The 21,869-nt window shown below is 39.4% G+C and overlaps 3 protein-coding genes and 1 pseudogene across 4 annotated transcripts; 3 read left to right on the top strand and 1 right to left on the bottom strand.

Annotated features, from left to right (window-relative positions):
• The first annotated feature begins 715 nt into the window (after nt 1–715).
• LOC126798410 (calreticulin) lies at nt 716–4,027 on the top strand. 2 transcript variants are annotated; one of them, XM_050525368.1, is made up of 12 exons: nt 716–847; nt 1,699–1,806; nt 1,915–2,107; nt 2,217–2,475; nt 2,580–2,636; nt 2,732–2,779; nt 2,866–2,952; nt 3,040–3,165; nt 3,250–3,345; nt 3,430–3,504; nt 3,587–3,688; nt 3,788–4,027. In XM_050525368.1, exons 1-12 carry the CDS (start codon nt 748–750, stop codon nt 3,797–3,799), a joined length of 1,263 nt encoding a protein of 420 aa, XP_050381325.1. In that variant the 5' UTR covers nt 716–747; the 3' UTR covers nt 3,800–4,027. The 2 variants fall into 2 exon arrangements, with proteins under 2 accessions (XP_050381325.1, XP_050381326.1); XM_050525369.1 differs by lacking the exons at nt 2,580–2,636; nt 2,732–2,779.
• Nucleotides 4,028–4,556: 529 nt separating this feature from the next.
• LOC126800960 (histidine kinase CKI1-like) lies at nt 4,557–8,114 on the bottom strand. The gene is given in 6 exon segments (XM_050528394.1): nt 4,557–4,827; nt 4,829–5,925; nt 6,065–6,636; nt 6,889–7,194; nt 7,260–7,809; nt 7,929–8,114. Coding segments are annotated over 6 exon segments (2,982 nt in total).
• Nucleotides 8,115–14,517: 6,403 nt separating this feature from the next.
• LOC126800958 (cyclic phosphodiesterase-like) lies at nt 14,518–15,369 on the top strand. Its single transcript, XM_050528393.1, has 3 exons — nt 14,518–14,844; nt 14,980–15,028; nt 15,155–15,369. Exons 1-3 carry the CDS (start codon nt 14,518–14,520, stop codon nt 15,367–15,369), a joined length of 591 nt encoding a protein of 196 aa, XP_050384350.1.
• A 994-nt stretch (nt 15,370–16,363) lies between these two features.
• On the top strand, nt 16,364–17,492 carry LOC126800410 (cyclic phosphodiesterase-like; annotated as a pseudogene).
• Nucleotides 17,493–21,869: the final 4,377 nt, after the last annotated feature.

Here is a 21,869-nt window from a genome sequence, read left to right as displayed (position 1 = left end):
ATCATGTCATGTGTCCAATTGCTTAATTATTATCTAAATATGAGTTGAGAAAAGACACATGATATGAATTTAAAACGGTGAACATAAATTTAAAAAGGTTGACATAAAAATAATGGTCGTAAAATTTATTTTAGGGTTAAGACTTCACATTTGTATTTGTATGGCACAATTGGTTGGTACATGCCAATGTCCTTTTAAAATGAAGAACCGTCCAATTAAGGAAAGCTAGAATATGTTCACAAAGGCATACCAATTTTTTATTATAATCTGGTAATTAATCCTAGCTTAACCTACCTAATCTGCATTAAGTATCATTATGATGATAATTAAGTTTCTAAAACCAACGGATATATCATCAACCAAATTACCATGCCAATTTTAACCAACTTGTATTTTTGGTTGTAACAACCATACCCCAACAGAGTTAGGTCAGGTTAGATACAGGGGCATTTCCGTAACCTCCAATGGCCTCACACCTACGTGTCGCCTCCAATTGCTGCAGTCTACATTTTCATAACTGCCCAATCCGACACCGCCATGTCACACCAATGACCGGCCGAGCTGATATGGCGACTAGTTATTCGTCCACGTCACCGAACTCAGAATCTAACCCGAGCTGAATTTCACCTTTTAACCGCGGCAGTAAAATCCGATAGAGTAGGCACTTATATAACGACCTCCGATTGCTGAGGCTCTCTCATTCTGATAGCTGCAGCTCTCTCTCTCTCTCTTGCTTCGGTGAAAACAATGGCGTCTAGGGGTCGAAACTCTAGCGTGGCGTCCTTGATCCTTCTCTCTCTCCTCGCCGTCGCTTCCGCCAAGGTCTTCTTCGAAGAGAAATTCGAAGGTATACTCAAACCTCTCTCTCTCGGATTCTCGCTCTGTAGTAGATCACTGTTTGTTTGCATTTGAAGTGGATTAGGGTTTATGAGGTTTTGTGTTGTGATGTATAAATGGAGGATCAGTGTTGTGTATGAATCTGCGATTCGATCTGGTTGCTTTTTTTTTAATCCTTGATTCGATTTTGAATGTGTGAGAGTGAATTGAATTTACTGTTATGAAATGGATCTGTTAGAAATTTGATGTATTCTTGAGTTTTTGAGCTTGATTTGTGGTTTTCGGCTATCGTCGGAGTTGAAATGATGAATGTGTGAGTGTAGTTGTGTGTGTTTATGGTGGAAGAGTGGTGCAGTGTTTGTACATGAGGAAGTAAGGTGTATGATCTGCGTAATTGCCGATACGAATGGAACTGGATAGAGATTACAGTAGTTTTGAAGTTAAGGATTAAAAATGAAACCTAAATTGAAATCATAACGAACGAATCGATGAGATGCGTTAGAACTTTTAAGGTTTGGTAGGTGAAAATGAAATTGAGTTGATGCTCATTTCTGTTGCTGAACTTGTCAATCAGCCATTAAATGTTTTCGAAAAGCAGCTAGATTTTATTAAGGTATGAACAGTGAAATGATTTTCAGCTTTGGTAATTGAATTAGGAAAGTGACATGTCTTGGTCAATGTGACGGAGACAGGATAATGTCTAGGTGTGTTCTTCAACAAGTATAAAACTGATTGAAAAGCGAGTTCATTTCCGTGGTAAATGTAATAATACTAGTTTTCCATGATCTTTCTTTTTCAGTAATATTTATATTACCTTTGCATTTCTTTCCTTTTGGTTTATGATTTCGCAAATACTAAAAGATGGATGGGAGAGTCGTTGGGTTAAATCTGACTGGAAGAAAGACGAGAACCTAGCTGGGGAATGGAATTTCACCTCTGGTAAATGGAATGGTGACGCTGATGACAAAGGTATTCTTTTAAACCCATAGTAATGTCTATGAATTTCTTTGGTTGTGTTTGAAACAAATGCAATGGTGTCCTGATGTCCGTATTTACTGATTTTGATTCTTCTTGTAGGTATCCAAACCAGTGAGGACTACCGGTTCTATGCCATATCAGCTGAGTTCCCTGAATTCAGCAACAAGGATAAAACTCTAGTATTCCAGTTTTCTGTGAAGCATGAACAGAAACTTGACTGTGGTGGTGGCTACATCAAATTGCTCAGTGGTGATGTAGATCAGAAGAGCTTTGGTGGTGATACCCCATACAGGTTTGTGACCTCCCTTTTGGTTCTAGTGTCTGCTCATTTTGTTTATGTAACTTCTATAATCTTCGTCATTCGTGTTGCTGATTTTGTATGAATTGTTTTTGTTCTGCAGCATCATGTTTGGACCAGATATCTGTGGATACAGCACCAAGAAAGTTCATGCAATTCTCCACTACAACGGAACAAATAACTTGATCAAGAAGGACGTACCTTGTGAGACTGACCAGCTCACTCATGTTTACACCTTTATCATCCGCCCAGATGCTACCTACAGCATCCTTATCGACAATGTCGAGAAGCAAACTGGTAGCTTATACAGTGATTGGGATCTTCTTCCGCCAAAGAAAATCAAGGATCCTGAAGCCAAGAAGGTAAATCCCAATTTTTTTATTTTTTTATTTTTATTTTATTTTTTATCAACAAGTTATCATTACTGGAAGGTCGTGAAATGAATATTGAAAATCTGTTGTTGCAGCCTGAAGATTGGGAGGACAAGGAATTCATCCCAGACCCTGAAGACAAGAAGCCAGAGGTAGTCTCCCTGTTTAATAAGTTCACTGGTTTTTATGGCTGATAGGGGCTGCTGAATGTAACAGCTTTAACTGACTCTTATTATCCATATTGTAGGGATATGATGACATCCCCAAGGAAATCTCAGACCCCGAAGCCAAGAAGGTAACGAGTCCACTTTTGGTTTTTGAATTATTGCATTGATATTGCAGACTATTTTTGTTGCTCACGGGCATGGGTTGTTATTTCAGCCTGAAGATTGGGATGATGAGGAAGATGGTGAATGGACAGCCCCAACCATTCCCAACCCTGAATACAAGGGTGAATGGAAGCCAAAGGTATGTTAAATTATGATTTTTTTTATTGTTGGCTTGCAATATAATATTTGGAACAGTTTTTCATGATGTTGCTGCCCTTCCGTGCAGAAAATTAAGAACCCCAACTACAAGGGAAAGTGGAAGGCACCAATGATTGACAACCCGAAATTCACTGATGACCCTGACGTATATGTTTTCCCCAACTTGAAATACGTTGGAATTGAATTGTGGCAGGTAAATTTGTTTCTTACTTTGTGACTTGCTGTTTGTATTCTCATGATATTTATTTTCTGATTATCATTATGTGTACTGTGTCAGGTGAAATCTGGAACTCTGTTTGACAATATCGTGATCACTGATGAGCCAGAGCATGCCAAGCAGCTCGCTGAAAACACATGGGGAAAAAACAAAGATGTATGTTTTATGTTAGATACCACTGTCTACTGTTTTCTGATTGTGCTTTTAGATTTCTTATCGAAATCCAAATGATTTCCTCAGGCTGAGAAAGCAGCATTTGAAGAGGCAGAGAAGAAAGAGGCCGAGGAAACAAAGGACGATCCAGCTGATTCTGATGTAAGCCTATTAATTAGTACGTGAAACATCTTTGTTTTATTCTTTTGCGGTCCTAACTTTGCCATCCATGTGTGTTTTGCAGGCTGAGGATGAGGATGATGATACAGAAGATGCCGGAGAGGACTCTGATGCCGAGTCCAAACTAGAAGAGGCTGAAGAGGCCGTTGAAGAGGCTGCTAAACATGTAAGCTTTGCTGACTTTCTTTTGCGTTGTTGCTAGATAACTCAGCTGCATTAACTAGTACATTTGCTGACCAAATTGTTTTGTGCTCTGCTTTTCCAGGATGAACTGTAGGGAACTATCAAGGCAGAGTATTAGAGATAAGCTTGGGCCGAGCTACCGATTTTTTTCTTTGCTGCTTAATTGTTAGCTGTAGGAAGAGAGAATGCTGAACTGCTTATTAGATCTGATGTCTTAAAAGATCCTTCACATTTAGCTGGGATGTTCGAGCCATGAGAACAAATTATGAGCTTTTGTGATGTGGTTTTCATAATCAAAAATTCAGGAACGAAAAAATAGTTTAACTGTTTCCTTTGTTTCGATATGGTTTTCCTGCTCATGGTAGGACAATCCAGCGATGGGTCCCACTCGACACATTTCACTATCCCCACTTTTTGGGTCCGCCGAGTTTTGCACACAAATGAGAATAGACTTGAAAGATAGAGAATTTTCTGATAAACCAACGGAATAGTCTTTTTACTATAAAATTTGGAAGCAGCTCTCTGTGTGGAGGGCATTTCGTGTGACCAATGAGTTATCTGTGGTCATATTGATCAACCTGCACTTGTCTACCATTCATTTTTACCTTGAACTAACACCTACACGGCTACACTTACCCATTTTCACCCAGATACGGACTTGTGTGAAAGAAAAGTGCTGCTGAAAAAATTACACGACAACCCAGATTGTAAGTTGAATGGAAAAAAACTACTAGGTCGGATTGGAAAATGTTACAAACTCATGCAAAGAGATGATATCTCCCTCAAATGGGAGAACATTTACTCAGTTATAGTCTGCACACAAAAAATGACAAAACTCCGGACTACATTCCTCACTTGTTGTCAATCACCCGAATAACTTTGATCAAATTCTCGATTGTCATAGGTTTAATCAAATGGTAATCCATTCCGGCTTCATACATCTTGCGCACTTCCTCAGTCATTGCACATGCTGTTAATGCTATTATCGGAATATGAATGTTGTACTTCTTTTCCTCCATCCTTATCAGTCTTGTTGCTTCATATCCGTCGATTACCGGCATCTGCATAACACGATGATAAGAAAAACATAACAAACATGAAGAAAAATAGATCCTACAAGAGATGTTTCAATCATGTTACCTGGCAATCCATGAAAATATAGTCATAAGGAACGGCTCTAGACTTGCTGTCCTCCTCCTCCTCCAAGAGATCATGTAGAGCTTTGCAAACATGATCAACTGCCTCCTTCCCATTCTGGCAAACTTCAACAATGGCTCCAAGTCTGCGAAAAGTTTGACTCGAAAACAAGCGCAATGTAGGATTATCATCCACAACCAAGACTTTCTTTCCATACAACACATTCTGACTCCAGTCTCTTTTTTTCGCGTCACCTTTATCTATTACTATCTCAACTGGTTCTACCGACTTGTCACGTTCCGCTTCTTGAGTGTCTGCTTTCCTTGTTACGAGCATTGGTAAGTTACACCCCTTGAATTCAGGAATTAGTCCAAGCACTTTGTACAAGCGTGATCCATGAAACGGTTTGTATATGATGTAATCATTTGGAGGGGCAAGATTATGCTCATCTAGCTGCACTGTGTTTCGCATGATTGAACTGTCTAACCACACAACCTTGCATCTAGAGCTATGAATACCTTTCCTGAACTTAGCTACAATGTCATATAGCTCAGTGAAAGCAGCAGCATTTGTGTCAACCACTATTAGGACAATGCCTGCAAACGCAGTTCTCGAGCTGGACTTTTTATCATCTTCAATTTCCTTGATACTTCTTTGAGACTCGGCACTTGGTCTTGAATCAGAGTTATTGGATGGAGAGGTGTTCATCTGTTCAAGAAACTCTGATGGGGTGTCTGAATATCTGAAGTAGGAGAGGTCTAACTTGCATTTGATCTTCCCAAGTGTCGGAACAAGTTGTTTAACATGCTTTGCTGTTGTAACTTTTATGTTCAAGCTCCTGATGTACTTCACCAACATCTTTCTTCGTTCATTGCCTTTTATAAAGAGCACAACACGAGATCCTTCTGGTTTAGGTGACGGTGGCAAAAGCGGTGTTCCAAAAGGTTGAAGAGGCCATTCCTCCTCATCCAAATCACCAAAATCCGGTTTGTATGTCTGCAGAGAAACATCAAAGCTGAAGCAACTTCCCCTCTCACCAGCTTCTTTATCAAGAATTTTTATTTCCCCACCCATTAGACGCACCTACAAAATTTGATTGTCCGTTAATAAGTGATGAATATTCAAAGTCATATCAAACTTAGGAGACTTCAACAACAAATGAGAAAAGAACTATCATTAATAATCTAGTTATTTGAAACACAATAGCTCCACAGATACTTACCAAAGATTCAACAATGCCAAGTCCCAAGCCAGAACCTTCTTTTCCAGTAACACTATCCGTAACCTGAACAAAGTTTTCAAAAACAAATGCTCGTTTGTCTTTTGGAATTCCCTCACCTGTATCATCCACCTCAATGACAAACTTTGTGGAATTAGGGTCTTTTTCAGCTCGATGAAGGGCATCATAATCACTGAATGCTTCCTCACCCTTGTAAAACCACCATGGCCACTTCAACATGCTACTACGATTAGAAGCAATTATTGAGTTTTCATAACTTGTTTTCGCAACCATGGCCCGAACTGTGATATGACCTTCGGATGTGAACTTCACAGCATTACTAATCAAGTTGCATAAGATCTGTTTGAGTTTTCCCCTATCTCCCTTAACATGGCATGTTTTGGCAAGTGAGTTGTCACAAGGATCAAGCAATATATCTACGTCTTTCTTTATAGCAGTAGGATAGAACATATTAACAACTTCCTCGAGGAGCTGAGCTAGATTGAATTCTTCTACTTCAAGTTCCACTTTTCCAGCTTCAATTTTACTTATGTCCAGAACAGTGTTCAATATGCCTGTATCCAGAAAAATAAAAAAAATCAAACTTCATGTATAAATATATGACAATGTTATATATTGACATACAATGGTACCAAACTACTAATGGCTATTCAGGCCTTCGTTTTATAAAAATCATGTGGATTCCATCAAAAAAAAAAACTACTAATATACCCTACATATTTTAACAAGAATCCACCAAATTACAGGTCTACATTAACAGTTTCACAAAATAATGCAATTTTACTAGTGAAATGAAGTCTACTCACCTAAGAGGTCCTTTGTACAAGTATCCATTTGTCCCAAATTTGCTGCTAACTCAGAGTCCGGTTTGGCATCTTGATAACACAGCTCTATCAAACCAGTGATGGCTGCCAAAGAAGCGCGTACATCATGGTTAGCCCTACTGAAGGCTTTAGTCTTGTTCATACTTTTGCGCTCTGCTTGGCGAGTTGCACCTTCTTGTTTTATGATGCATGCACATAAGATCATTTCTCTATTTGCAGCTCTTATGATCCAGAATATAAACAAGCAAAGAGAAACAATAATTATGAACAACAAAAGCCCAAGTAAACCTCTATATATGTAATCTTGGCTTAGTAGTCCTTTTATACCTTCTTGGATTTATCAACAACAACACCATTCACTTCTTGCACCGTAACCGTGTTGTTGGTAATCTGAAACTGAGTATTGGGATGTTTCGATTGCACAATCACTTGGCCATTTGAAGTAGCCAAGTGAAAATAACCTTCATAAAAATCTACAGCGTTGAAATGATTAACAACAACCTGTGCTTGCATACCAAGCGAAACCACACCTCTTCCATCTACAGCAGCACTACTAAAAAACAATCTATCTTGAGCTCGATCACATTTGGTCCCTAACCACGAATACCCACTTGGGTTGTTCAATGCTTGTTGGAACCAACCAGCATTTACTGAGAACATAGAGTTTGAATCAATACTAACAGGGACTCCATATGGCATTCCAGTGTCCCTATTTATTGGTTGAGTGTACCAATTTCCAGTAGTATTGGAGAACACTACAGTAGATTGAATGCCCATTCCAAATCGACTCCATTCAGGATATAAAGAGTTATACAGTGAGAATAATAGGTCATCCAGTCCTATATAAGTGACCTGTGAGATGTGTGCAATTGTCGAAAGTGCCAGAAATAATGTTGGTGCAACCTGATTAGAATCATATAATGCAAAAAAAAAAAACCATTAGTAGAAAGTATTCGAAATTTTAGTTTGAAGCAAAAAAATGCATAGTGAGATGAATGAACAAATCAGAATCTAGTACTAACCGTCTTTTGGATGGTACCGAAATCTAGTTCAGTTCCATTTAGTGATGAGCTCAGAGCCCTTGCAAGTTTTATTGTTGACGGATTTAATGAACCTAGCAGATTAGCAGTAGCGTGGATGCTAGAATTTGATTTGTTGATTGCTTCATGTGAGAAGTACCTAATATGATTCTCAATTGTTCTTGTCATATTGAACAATATTGAGGTAATCAAACATGAAAGGACCTGCAAAATAAGCTTGTTAGCTAGTTTGTAATACGATCGAGTCCCTTCATGTATTTCTAATCACGAAAATACACAAAAATGGAGTACCAGAACGAAAGCAAAACAAAAGAGTCTTGAACAAAGCTTTGATATTGGGGGAGACTTCATTATCTTAGACTCTTAGTAGTAGAAAGCCAGGCTTTTCAATCTGCATTTCATGGAAATTGAAAGATTAATTAGTAGATAATTAATGTCAAGTTATATATACGGGTTATATGATTATCTAGTCCAAACTATAATTACCTTACGATATATAATTAAGAAGAAACTGCAGGATCTTTCTTAATAAAAATCTGTCTTACCCTAACCCTAGCCAAACGAGAGCACTCTTCAAACCAATCCTTTGTCTGCGGGTGCTGGTTTAAGAAGAGATTACTTGAGCCTTTTCTGGTGGAAGAGCAAAAAATTGTGGAGAAGAACTTGAAGCTCTAGAAAAAGCATGCAGCCAAAAGCAAAATGATATATGTGCAGAAATGAGCTAGAACTCATAGAAGTCTTTGCTTTATAAAATGTTCATGAGCAAGATTGCAGGATATCGATTAATATATAGCACAACGCAAGACTCCTGTTAGACGTCGAACACAATTACCATTTTGATATGGGAACGAACTCTTCTACTTAATTAATAATTTTGGTTTAAAAAAAATAACAGAAAATGATATTAATTTACTTAAGTATATGATCGAGCACCTTACGTCGTATCAGTATATACTTCAATTCGAACTTATCTACAGGGCCATCTAATCTGTTGATACTCAATTGCCTCCGTAAAACTCTGTCAAATGATTATCAATAACCAGAACACAAAAGGTTTCGTAAAGTCAAAACTGCCTTAAATTAAGTTTCATGCACGGTAACCCTAAAATGCAATAATTTATAGGGTTATATGGTCCCTCAAACTTGGCGGTTGCTTCTTCTTTTTTCTTCTTTTTTCCCTTAAGGGGAGAAGGGGGTTGCTTCTGGCTCCTCCGATCCTCGCTCCTCCTCAATTGCACCCTAACTTTTACTCTTCATGCAACTTTTGTCCAAGCTCTAAAATTTTGAAACCATGATAACTTTAAAATAATATCAAATATAATGAAATCATCTTACAACTACAGTGTATCAAAATTGAGTTCACAGTACGACTCAGTCAACTTGAATAATACATAATCAGTTTAGACCTCAATATTAAAATAACGGAAATGTAAAATTCACTCAATCCTCACCACAAACAGAAGAAAAAAAATCTTCGGAAAACTTCAGAGAAAACCCTCCGAATCTGCGAATTTCCAGCTGTAGAACTATCTCATACACTATCCAAGTGATGCACCGGGATTGTAAACACAAACCCGGTAAGCTTTTCAGCTCGTATGAGTAAACCAACTGTATAATATACATCACATACAAGAAAAAATAACAGATAACATTTAAAGATAAACGTACTCATGAGACACTGGACGGCCCATCTGGTTGTCCAATAATATATAAAATATGTGTACTCATGAGACATTGGGCAACCCATATGTTTACCCAATATCGTTTAAAAACACGAGTACTCATGAGACCAAGGTACTCATCTGTTACCCCTCATGCAGTATGCCGACAGACACTGGGCAACCCATCTGTTACCTAATATCACTCAAAACATGGGTACTCATGAGACCCATGCAACCCATTTGTTACCATTCATGCAATACACTGGCAAACAGACTAGAGCGCTAACTGAATCGTAACCAACACCCGGCCAAGACTTAGTTCTGATTACTACCAACAACGTCCAAAGACCAGAAAACGTTTCAACAAGACTCAATGTTACAACCACGTATAATATAAAAATCAATACATGTTTATTGTACTACAACCAAGCGACTTCTGCACAACAATATAAATATAGTCACCATAATATAATCACATTTAGAAATAAAAACTGTAACATTATATAATATAGCAACCCATATATATGTATCGTATTTACCATTTTTGTACACATACATAACTCACTATATTATATAGATGTCACATTTCAATCTTTTTAAGAAATCGTAAATATGAGTCACCGTCAAGGGTAGACTTGTCATAGTGACATTTACTCACTTTATTTCCTGCATGCAATTTCAACGACATCGATGGTGATTCTCTCACTCGTTTCGTTGGTCACCTAATAACATAACAACGTGCTTAGAAAACGATATGTAAAATCACATGTGACTATTCATACCAGCTGAATCACATATTGTTCACGAAATTACTGCTCACGCGCCGCCCACAGTAGCTGCGCGTGGTGCTCACGCACCACCCAAACGACCGCGCGTGAGCTTGCCTGCGGCCACCATTGTCACCCATCTTCTCATCTGCTTCCTCGCACGGTCTAACGCCATCTCTCCGCTGCCCCACTTCCCCCCACGCGCCGCCCTAGGCGGCATCACGTGCACCACCGACTCCTCCATCCAAACTTCCTCAAATTCACACACATCCAACATCAAAAATGTAGATGACAAGGAGGGAGACACAATCATACCTATGTTGCAACCCAAATCGCCGGAAATTGGTCGGAAAGTCGCTGGAAAGCTTCGGCAGCTCCAAGCTTGTCTCTGTCATTAAAACCTCCGATTTTGAGCTCCAAATTAGTGCTAAACCCAGCTAAGAAATCGAAATCAAGAATCTATGGCTCGAAACTTACCCGAAACAAAGCTTGAATCGATGATGAAATTTGTAGAAATTGTCTATCGTCGGCGTGGCTGCTCGGCGGCGATGGGGGGTACGTCACGTCCAAGGGTTGGAGTAGTCGATCGTGCGGTGGTCTTGGGACCGGCGGTGAAGGCCATGGTGGCAGGAGGTGAGAGATCAGTGGTGGTGAATTTGATGAATGAGGGTCGGAGGAGGGAGAGAGGACTGTGGGGGAAAAATTTCCGTTTTTGGAAATTAGGTTTTCCCAAAAAAATTCCTTTTATACATTTTCTGAATTCGGAAACCAATTTCCGTTGACAATAACTTCCACATTTGATTAAGATGTGCCGCATGTCTACGAACTCGTATCGACAACCTCCACAACATTCATAAAGGAAGTTTTCAGAGATGAGCGACGGAATAAAAGTCGACTGAAAGAAAAAGTCCGGGCTGAGCCCGCGCCCAGCCCTACTCAAGCCACTGAAAATGTAACATTTTTTAATCTTAAATTTCCAAAATCCGTTTCGTTTTGTAAGACATCAACGAGAAGGCATAAAAATGCGATTTTACTCAAATTACTGAGCTTAATAATCTACTAGAATTATATGAATTAAACTCGAAAATTCAGGGTATTACAACTTTTATCAGCATCGATCTTCCTCGATCTCTTCCACAAAATATTCTATCTTCTTATTGTGGAACTGCTTGATGAAGTCTGCAGTTTCCACTTTCCACCAACTTGTTTTGTACGTGTCAATTGCAGGCTGGTCATGTCTATCAAAACCTTCTTGTTTAGGATCCCTAGATATTCATGTATGAATTCAATTTGGTCTTTGAAATATTGTTCTTGCTTGCTCATAGTCTCATGCATCTCGATCTTCCTTAGTTTCATCATGGAGTGTTGGTTATATCTTGCAATGCGATTTTCCTCTCTTGTTTCGCGGAGTTTCTCAGTTCTCAGCTTTTCACTAACAATACTAAGAGACTCTTCAAGAGCTACAAGCAGCTTATGTTCTTTAACTGTAATACTCTGATTTTTCGGGTTTGCATTGTAAAAATTATTGTAAATCATTTAACTTGAGAATTAAATAGATCGCATTTTTTCGTTTTCTCGTCGGTGTCAAATGAAACAAAAACCGATTTCAGAAATTTAAAATTTAAAAACGTTACGTTTCCGCAACATGAGAGTCGACTTTTACTTCATCGCTCGTCTCTGAAAACTTCATTCACGGAAGTTGTAGAGCTTGCCGATACGAGTTTGTGGACACGTCACAGACCTTAATCGGACGTCGTATGTCAAAGTTATTGTCGACAGAAGTTGGTTTCCGATTTTAGAAATTGTATAAAATGAGATTTTTGGAAACCCTAGTTTCTAAAAAAAAAACTCTCTCTCTCTCTCTCTCCCCCCCCCCCCCCCCCCCCCCCGCAGCCCATCTCTCCCTCTCGACCCCAACCCCCTATCAAGAAAAATCCTCCGCCGATCTCACGCCTCCAGCCGGCGTCGCTCTCACCGCCAGTCCCAAGACCGCCGCAAGCTCCACCACTCCAACCCCCGGGCGAGACGCACCCTCCCTCGCCGCCGTGAAGCCTCGTCGACAAGCGGCGATTTTTGCAAAAACCTCGCCGCAGGTGAATGGAGCCATAGATCCTTGCAAATCAACCTTTGGGTTAGGTGTAGCACGAAATTGGAGCTCAAATCAGAGGTTTTAACGTCGGAGGTGAGCTTGGGATTTCCGAAGCTTCCCGGCGACTTTTCGGCCAATTTCCGGCGACCTGGGTTGCAACAAAAGTACGGTTGTGATCTCCTCTTCATGTTCTTCATCTTTCATGTTGAATGTTTGTGGTTTTGTTGAGTTTTGGGCGGAGGTGTTGGAGTGGCGTGTGTCGCCGTCTGTAGCGGCGCGTGAGAGTTTTGGAACTACAGGGAGACAACATTAGGCCGTGGAAGTGAGGAGGAGAGGAGCGGACAAAGTTTTGGGCGGCGCTGGGCAAGCCATGCGCGCGTTTTGAGGTGGCACGTAAGCACCACGTGCACCCACTGTGGGCGGCGCGTGAGCGCCACGCGCGGCTGCCGGAGGGTGGCGCGTGGCGGCGCATGAACAGTAATTCCAAACATTAATTTTTGTAAAAGTAATTTCTGTACATTAAATGGTAAAAGTATTTATGTACAGTAAATATAAAAGTAATTTATATACAGTTAAAATGTAAAAGTAATTTATGTACAGTAAATTGTAAAAAGTGATTTCTGAGTAGTAATTGTAAAAAGTAAATTTCTTAATAGTAATTTGGTGATTAGTATTTACGTGAACAGTAATTATAATGAAACAGTACATTGGTGAACAGTAATATGTGAACAATATTTACATGAACAATAATACGTGGTTTTAACTTTGAATCATGTTAAAACGTTTTCTGTCTTCGGACATGTTGGCTGTATTGGTACCAAGCCTTGGCCAGGTGACAGTTACGATTCAGTTAGCGCTCTAGTCTGTCTGTCGGTGTACTGCATGAGGGGTAACAAATAGGTTCATGAGTCTCATGAGTACCCATATTTTTGTGATATTGGGTAACAGATGGGTTGTTCAGTGTCTGACGGCGTACTGCATGAGGGGTAACAAATGAGTACCTGAGTGTCATGAGTACCCGTATTATAAATGTAATTTAGGTAAACATATGGGTTGCCCAATGTCTCATGAGCACTTATATTTTCAGATATTATTGGACATCCAGATGAGCCGTCATGTGACTTATGAGTGCATATATAATTAAATGTTTTCAGTATTTTCTCTTGTATACTATGCGTGTTATACTGTGGATTTACTCATACGAGCTGCAAAGCTTACTGGGTTTGTGTCTACAATCCCGGTGCACCTATACGATGGTGTAGGGGATAGTTCTGCAGGTGTGGATTAGCAAAATTAGAGGGCTACTCTGAAGATTTTGAAGTTCATTATTTCTATTTGTGGTGAGCATTGAGTGGATTTTACATTTCCATTTGTTATAATGCTTGAATTATAAACTGGTTTTGTAATAATCAAATCGACTGAGATGTACTATGAACTCAGTTACGATACGCTATGACTATAAGATGATTTCGATTTATTTGAGATTGTTTTAGAGTTTTTTTTTCATGACTTCGATTTCAAGTTTAACACTTCAAATTTCGGGATTGTGACATTAACAATTATACTCTTCAGACATATCACATATACAGTTCTTGATTGTCCACGCTCATTTCCATAGGATCATTATTCACAACCCTAGCTAGCCATCTCGTGCTTGGATTTACCATGAGAATTTTTGTTAAATTTGCAGATACACATTTGTGCCATTTGTACTTGGTTCTTACAAATAAGTTGTAACTTGTACTTGTTATTCCATATTTCTTTGTCATTATATCATAAAATTACGTGCCAAAATAAAAACTGATAATTAACATGTGAAAATTGTATCAGATCGATAACACGTACATTTGCACTCCGGATTAGGAATGCAAAAGAATAGGACACTCTCCAGAAATTAAGCTTCTCTGATGCCCTAACACATGTCCATCCCCATCAAACAAACTAGATCGACCTCTATCTTCATGATATATGGCTTGTGCTTTTTTTTCGTCTTCAATTCTTTCATACATTTCAGTTATTGATTTCTGTCACTGATTACTTGAACCACTGTCACTATGGCAAATCAATCTGAACCAGGCAGTGCTAGCAGCACCACCGACGATCTGAAGTTGTACCGGTGGGCAGCATGGGCCATTCCACCGGACAACATATGTAAGAGGGTCAAAAAGGTGATGGAGGCCCTCCGGGAGGAATTTGGGGGGCCGGAGATCAAGCCCCATATCACCGTCGCGGGGTCCTGTCTCTTCACACGTTCAGATGCTATTGAGAGGTTCACCCATGCATGCGGATCTGTAAACCCCATTGTTTATCAAGTCGACCAACTGGAGACTAGCAAGTTCTATTTCCAATGTGTTTCACTTGTCTTTAAAACAGAAGATGAGGTGAGGTTATCCATTCTCCACTGGAATGTTAATGTTCATTTGTGTTATATTGGTCGATTGAAAAATCACAATAAAGTGAATAAACTAGGAGTAAGAATGATGGTAATTAACAACATAAGTTATTTCTGTTTTCAGTTTACACGGGAGACTGGAATCTTCGCTTCGCGTATGCATTGCAGTAGTGGTAAGATGTCTGCAACAATTTTCATTGGCAAATCACATTATTACTTGTATATGTTGTTTTTGTTTTTTTTGTTCCAAGTATGAATAACAAATTGGATTACGATTCTGGTTCTTTGGTCGACCGCAGCTAATATGCCACATTTGAGCTTGATCTTTGGGGATTATACAGATGAAGAGAAGAAAAGAGCAGAAGAAATAGTGAAGAGCGTGGATGAGGAACTTTGTACCATGATCTTCACGGTAACTCGGATGCAACTATACAAAATTAACTTCGAAGATAAAACTCAAAAATCTTGGGAGCTGTTTTATGAATCCACTCTTCGTCACCAGATCAACAATTAAATTATATGCTTTTGTTTACATCAGCCTTATATGTAATAAAGTACGTACTGCTTAACTTCTGGGACTGCTTCTTGCACCATGATCTACAAGTACGTATCTAAAGTTTTATCGCAAGTATGTTGATCCTAGGCCTTAATAACTTGTGCTGATTAAGGTCGCACTAACGCTGTGCTGATCGACCTTAATAACTTGATATGACAAGGATTCTGCGCTAGGCTGTGAAACTTTTTTTGTGGGCAAATCAATGGATTTTCCTCACTGAGGCCTAGCTGTGAAACTTGATGTCTTACTAAGGTCTATGGGCCAGTGTTAGTGCAAGAACAACTCGACCAGGATATTCTTACACAACCGACGACATTGTTGTGCAAGGGATTAAAAATTCAAATAAAGGAACATCTTATGCTAAGTTCAAAGTATTCCTTTCAGAATCACAGACAATGTTGTTTATAAGTCGCCGAGTTAAACATGATTACTATGGTTTGATAAGCAAATTAATTAATGTCGACCCCGACCCAAATCGATGTTTTCAAGCTATATAGGTTTTGAATGCTAATTATGTTGTTAGAAACTCTGTAACTTCATGTTTGATGCTATTTAAGTTCTGAATCTAAAGAAGCTCTCCATCATCCATTTTTTTTCCTAATCGCAGAATTTAGAGCTCAAGACAATTAACCAAGAACAAGCACTATTCTTTTGATTTGCGCCAAAGTGGATTATACTTTGTACGTTGCCGCTATTGTTTGGTGTTTTCGAATCCCACGTACAGATTTTCATTCATGGGAGATGAGCAATTGGATTTAGTACCTCGTCAAAGGATGGGAAAGCAATGCAACAAGACCACGAGCTTTGTATGGTTACTTAATTGGTTTATTAATTCCCTTTTACTCGGACTATATATGCATCCACACAGTTAAAAACATTTAAAAAAAAAGTTATCAAAGAAAAAGTTATCCACACATAGTTTTTTTTTTTTTGCCATTTTCATGGAGGTTTCATGTAACCACATACATAAATCTCGTTATCAGCTCTTCATGGATTGCCATTTGTCGTTCCTTACATAGATCATTCCCGAATCAATGGTTCAGATCCTCCACTTTAATTAACGCTGGCTTCAATATAGAGTCAAATTATCAATCTACAAAGATATAATTTTTGAATTTTGAGTGTGCTTAATTATTACTTTAAGAACTTCCATCCTGAGAAATCATCGGTCTTCTGGAATCAGCTACCATTCTGATGCCATCCCAAGAACAAGAAGCATTGGAAGCATTCAAGGATGCGCAGGAAATGCATATGTATGCAGTGTGGGCTCTTCCACCCACACATGTACTCCAACGGATCAAGCAGGTGATGGAGGGCCTGCGGGCCTTTGGTGGGCCTGAAATTGAACCCCACATCACCGTCGTCGGATCTATGCTTAGGACGGAAGAAGATGCAATCCGGCAATTCAAAGATGCTTGTGACATTATCACCCGTTTTGAATGTACTGTTGATCACATTGAAACTAGTCGGTTTTTCTACCAGTGTGTCTCCCTCATTATTGATCCAATTGAAGAAGTTGGGGCCTAAACTCATTCATCAATTTTCTCTTCATGGGATTTATATGCTATAAAGATGGTATTTTTTTCTAGTTCATAATGCATGCTAACAATGGCGTCTACATTTCTTTTCTCAGTTATGGGGTGAAATTGGACGCTTTGTTATGATCTTCGAACACACATTTTGTAAGTACAAATTCTTTTTTGTTTTTTTAAGTGATTTGGAGTTTGGAAGTACAGAAATGTTGATGAAACTTGATTTTTTATGGGAGAATTAAAAAAAATGATAATAATCATCGTAATAATAATAGTTGTTGTTCTTGGTTATATAGATTCATGGAATGTGAAACTTATATTTGATTTTCTGGTTGATGTGATGCAGCTTGTTGTCCCCATTTGGATCTCCTTTATGGGTATCTAACAGATGAAGACCGAAAACGAGCTAAAGAGAAAGTCACTACAATCGATGAGGGCATTGCTACCCTTAGCTTCAATGTTACTCGTTTTGTACTATGCAAGATGATCAGCGAAGATAAAGCTCAAAACTCTTGGGAGAAGATTATGGCAATTGATATCCAACCATGATCAGTTTCAATCGTATATGCTTAATTTGTATAAAACCTGCTTTAATCAAATATTCGTACTATGACTACCATCTCTAGTTGTAATCAATACGTGTTGCCAATTTTATACACTCTCACTGTTAGACTAGACCATCCCTAATTTTTTATTTCGCTAGTTTTTTTTCTTATATGAGAGGTTTTGGTGTTATCCCCTTTCTTATTTGTTTCCAATAAATGTCCTCGTGCTTATGAGGCTTTATCAAAAAAAAAACTGTTAGACTAGATCATTAATATACTCTGCTTTGGCTTCTGGCAAACAATTTTTAGTGAAAATATGCGAAAGAGTTAGGAACTTCAACTCTTCAAGGGGTTCAACCAAGTGGTAGAAGATAATATATGAAGAACTGGGATAAACAATACACTAGCTAATTAAAAGACACATGCATCACCACTCTTAAAGATACAGTGATCTAAGATGAGTAAGATCAGATGATTAAGAACCAGAGGATATAAGAAAGACTACCAAATTTATGATGAAAATACCATTGAAAAAAAAGGGAATGGTTGTTTGATCGGAAAAAAAAAACATCTTATTTAACCCGTCATTTTTCAACAAAATTTGAAAAAGAGCGAATACCAATCATATATACATAGTACGTTGGAGTATGTTTTAAAATTACACGCTATTACTCTGACGCCATGGTTCGTCGCCAGAGGCCATTTTCCGATCATGGAAAGAGTGGAGTCAAATATAACGAGGTTTTAGAGAATGAATTTTCGGATATATTATTCATCTCACAGTGGAGGCTATATATAGAGATACAATACGTACAAACCCTAACCCTACATGTACTACACATCTAGACTAGGAAAGTAATAACAATTTAATTTACATTCCTAAACTATATACATGACTCACGCTAACACTCCCCCTCAAGTTGGCGCATACACATCCACCATGCCCAACTTGCCAAGTGAGTCATAGAATGCCTTCTTACAAACTCATTTTGTGAGTATATCTGCAAGTTGCTCTTCTGTAGGGACAAAAGGAAAGCTAATAATTTTAGCATCTAGTTTCTCCTTTATAAAGTGACGATCAACCTCCACATGCTTAGTACGATCATGTTGCACAGGATTCTGTGAGATATCAATGGCTGCCTTGTTGTCACAGTATAACTGCATGGCGCACTTGGGTTTAACCCTCAACTCTCGTAATACATTCTTCAGCCATAACAACTCGCACACTCCATGAGCCATACCTCTATATTCTGCTTCAGCACTAGACCGAGCCACCACCTTTTGCTTCTTACTCTTCCAAGTAACAAGATTACCTCCCACAAAGGTAAAATATCCTGATGTAGACCTTCTATCTGTAATATTTCCAGCCCAGTCTGCATCTGTAAAACCACAAACGTCAAGGACATTGTTGTGTTTAGAAAACATTACTCCTCTCCCAGGAGCGGACTTCAAGTATCTCAGAATCCTCACAACAGCATCCATGTGATCCACACTGGGATTATGCATGAACTGGCTCACCACACTTACTGCATATGCAACATCAGGTCTGGTGTGTGTCAAATAAATCAGCCGTCCAACTAACCTCTGATAACGAGGCTTGTCGGTAGGTACCTGGTCAGGATACTCTGCTAATCGGTGATTTTGCTCAATAGGAGTGTCAATTGGAGTACAATCCAACATACCTGTCTCTGCTAATAGGTCAAGTATATACTTCCTCTGACACAGATAGATGCCTTCACTCCCCCTGGCTACCTCAATGCCCAAGAAGTACTTGAGTGCACCTAGGTCCTTCATCTCAAACTCTGTGGCTAACTGGTTTTGCAAGCTATCCATCTCAACAGTATCATTACCAGTAACAACCATATCATCAACATATATGATCAGAGCTGTTACCTTTCCTTGTTGGTGTCGGAGAAATAACGTGTGGTCTGAGTTACTCTGCTTATAACCAATCTTTCTCATGAACTGAGAAAATCTTCCAAACCAAGCACGAGGTGATTGTTTGAGACCATACAAAGATTTTCTCAATCTGCACACAAAGGTACCTGAAGGAGTAGTTTTATATCCAGGGGGAAGATCCATATACACTTCCTCCATAAGTTCTCCATGAAGAAAAGCATTCTTGACATCAAACTGTTTAAGAGGCCAGTTTAAGTTAGCAGCAAGAGAGAGCAATACCCGGATAGTATTCATCTTTGCAACTGGTGCAAATGTCTCATCATAATCAATGCCGTATGTCTGAGTGAATCCCTTAGCCACCAAGCGTGCTTTATACCGACTCACTGACCCATCTGGGTTATGCTTCACTGTAAACACCCAACGACATCCTACTGCCTTCTTTCCATGTGGTGGGGATACAAGCTCCCAAGTATTGTTCTTCTGTAATGCTTCCATCTCCTCATCCATTGCTTTCATCCACTTAGGATCTCCCAACGCATCCTGCACTTTGTTAGGTACTGACACAGCAGATATTTGATTCACAAATGATTCATATGACTTAGACAACCTTTGGGTAGACACAAAATTTGCCACAGGATACTTAGCTTTGGCTTGGAGGGTAGGTTCATACTTTTTTGCTGGTTTACCCCTAGTAGACCTGTTTGGTAACACATATTGCCTACTATTAACATCACTAGTATTACCCCCAATGGAATTACTAACCTCAGATGGAAGATCTTCTATACCAGGGAGACATGAGTCAGGGGTATTAGTAACAGCAGGTGAAGCAGGAGGGGCAGGAACACTTTCAGCTTCTGGTACCTGGATCTCTGAAGCAATCACACCAGAATCATCTGGTGGTGCCTGTCTGTCATCTTCCGGTCCCTGAACCTCTGGAGTGGCTGGTGCATGTGAAACTGGTGCATCAGTAACCTCAACTGAATGACCTGTCTCCCCCTCTCCATGATACAGCTCTTCAAAATATGAATGCTCCCCCTGAAGAGCAGTATCAGAAGAGGTATAATAGCTCATGTCCTCAAAGAAAGTAACATCCATAGTGACATAATACTTCCCAGTAGGGGGGTGATAGCACTTGTATCCTTTCTGATGTCCCCCATAGCCAACAAACACACATTTCAGCGCTCGGGCATCCAACTTACTTGACCTTTGACTCTTTGGGATATGGAAAAATGCAACACAACCAAATACACGAGCAGGAAGATTATAAAAGGAAGACAAAGAGACATAAGAAGCTAAGACCTCAAATGGTACTTTTCCTTGGAGGACACTAGAGGGAAGACGATTAATGAGATGGGTAGATGCGATGATAGCATCACCCCATAGATCCTTAGGACAATTGGCACTAAAGAGAATACAACGAGCCATATCAAGTAAATGTCGATTTTTCCTTTCGGATACCCCATTCTGTTCAGGTGTATAAGGACACGTTTTCTGGTGGATAATCCCATGTGTTTTGAAGAAAGACTGAAATACACGGTTGACATACTCCCCCCCATTATCAGAGCGAAGAACTTTAATTTTGGCATTGTACTCTGTTTGAACTTCGGAAAGGAAGGCTTCAAAAGCCGGAAAAACCTCATCCTTAGTTTTAAGAAGAACAACCCAAGTAAGACGTGTACAATCATCAATAAAGGACACATAATATCGCATACCAGACACTGTGAGTTCTTTTGAAGGTCCCCAAACATCAGAATGAATTAATTCAAAAGGAACGACACTTTTATTTGAAATACTAGGCAGATAGGTTGAGCGATGACTCTTGCCAAAAACACATGTTTCACAATGTAAGACTGACTCATCCACACCAATAAACAAAGAAGGCATGGATTTTTTCATAACACTAAAAGATGGATGCCCCAAGCGTCGGTGCCATAACCAAACTTCACTTAGCCTGTCAGAAGTTGACATTAAAGCGGTTCGTGGCTGTGCTCCTGGTTTCTCCCCTGCGTATGTCTGGTCCAGACGAAACAGCCTGCCCCTCAAGTACCCCCGACCTAGTAACTCCCCAGTGAGAAGATCCTGAAAAATCACATACATGGGAAAAAAGGTCACAGAACATTTGGATTCAACATTCAACTGTGGGACAGATATCAAATGATGGGATAAAGCAGGTACATATAGCACATTTTGTAGGACAATAGTGGAAGTGACACGAACTGACCCCTTTCCTAACACAGGGAAGGCCTCACCATTAGCATTAGTAACATATGGTACTGGTGGAGATGATAACTCAGCAAAATAAGATTTGTCATAAGTCATATGATCTGAAGCACCTGAATCAATAATCCATGTATCACCACCAACAAAGTTAGAAATATTTAAGGCCATACCTATCTTACCACGACCAGCTACTGATGCTGTGGATGTGGCGCCTTCTGCTGTGTCATGATCGTGTCCGACCACACCATAGACATCTGGTTCC

The sequence above is a fragment of the Argentina anserina genome, chromosome 6 (assembly GCF_933775445.1).
Source record: "Argentina anserina chromosome 6, drPotAnse1.1, whole genome shotgun sequence".
Classification (NCBI taxonomy): Eukaryota; Viridiplantae; Streptophyta; class Magnoliopsida; order Rosales; family Rosaceae; genus Argentina; species Argentina anserina.
Note: the sequence above shows the minus strand (reverse complement) of the source record. Positions and strands in the feature narration are given on the sequence as shown.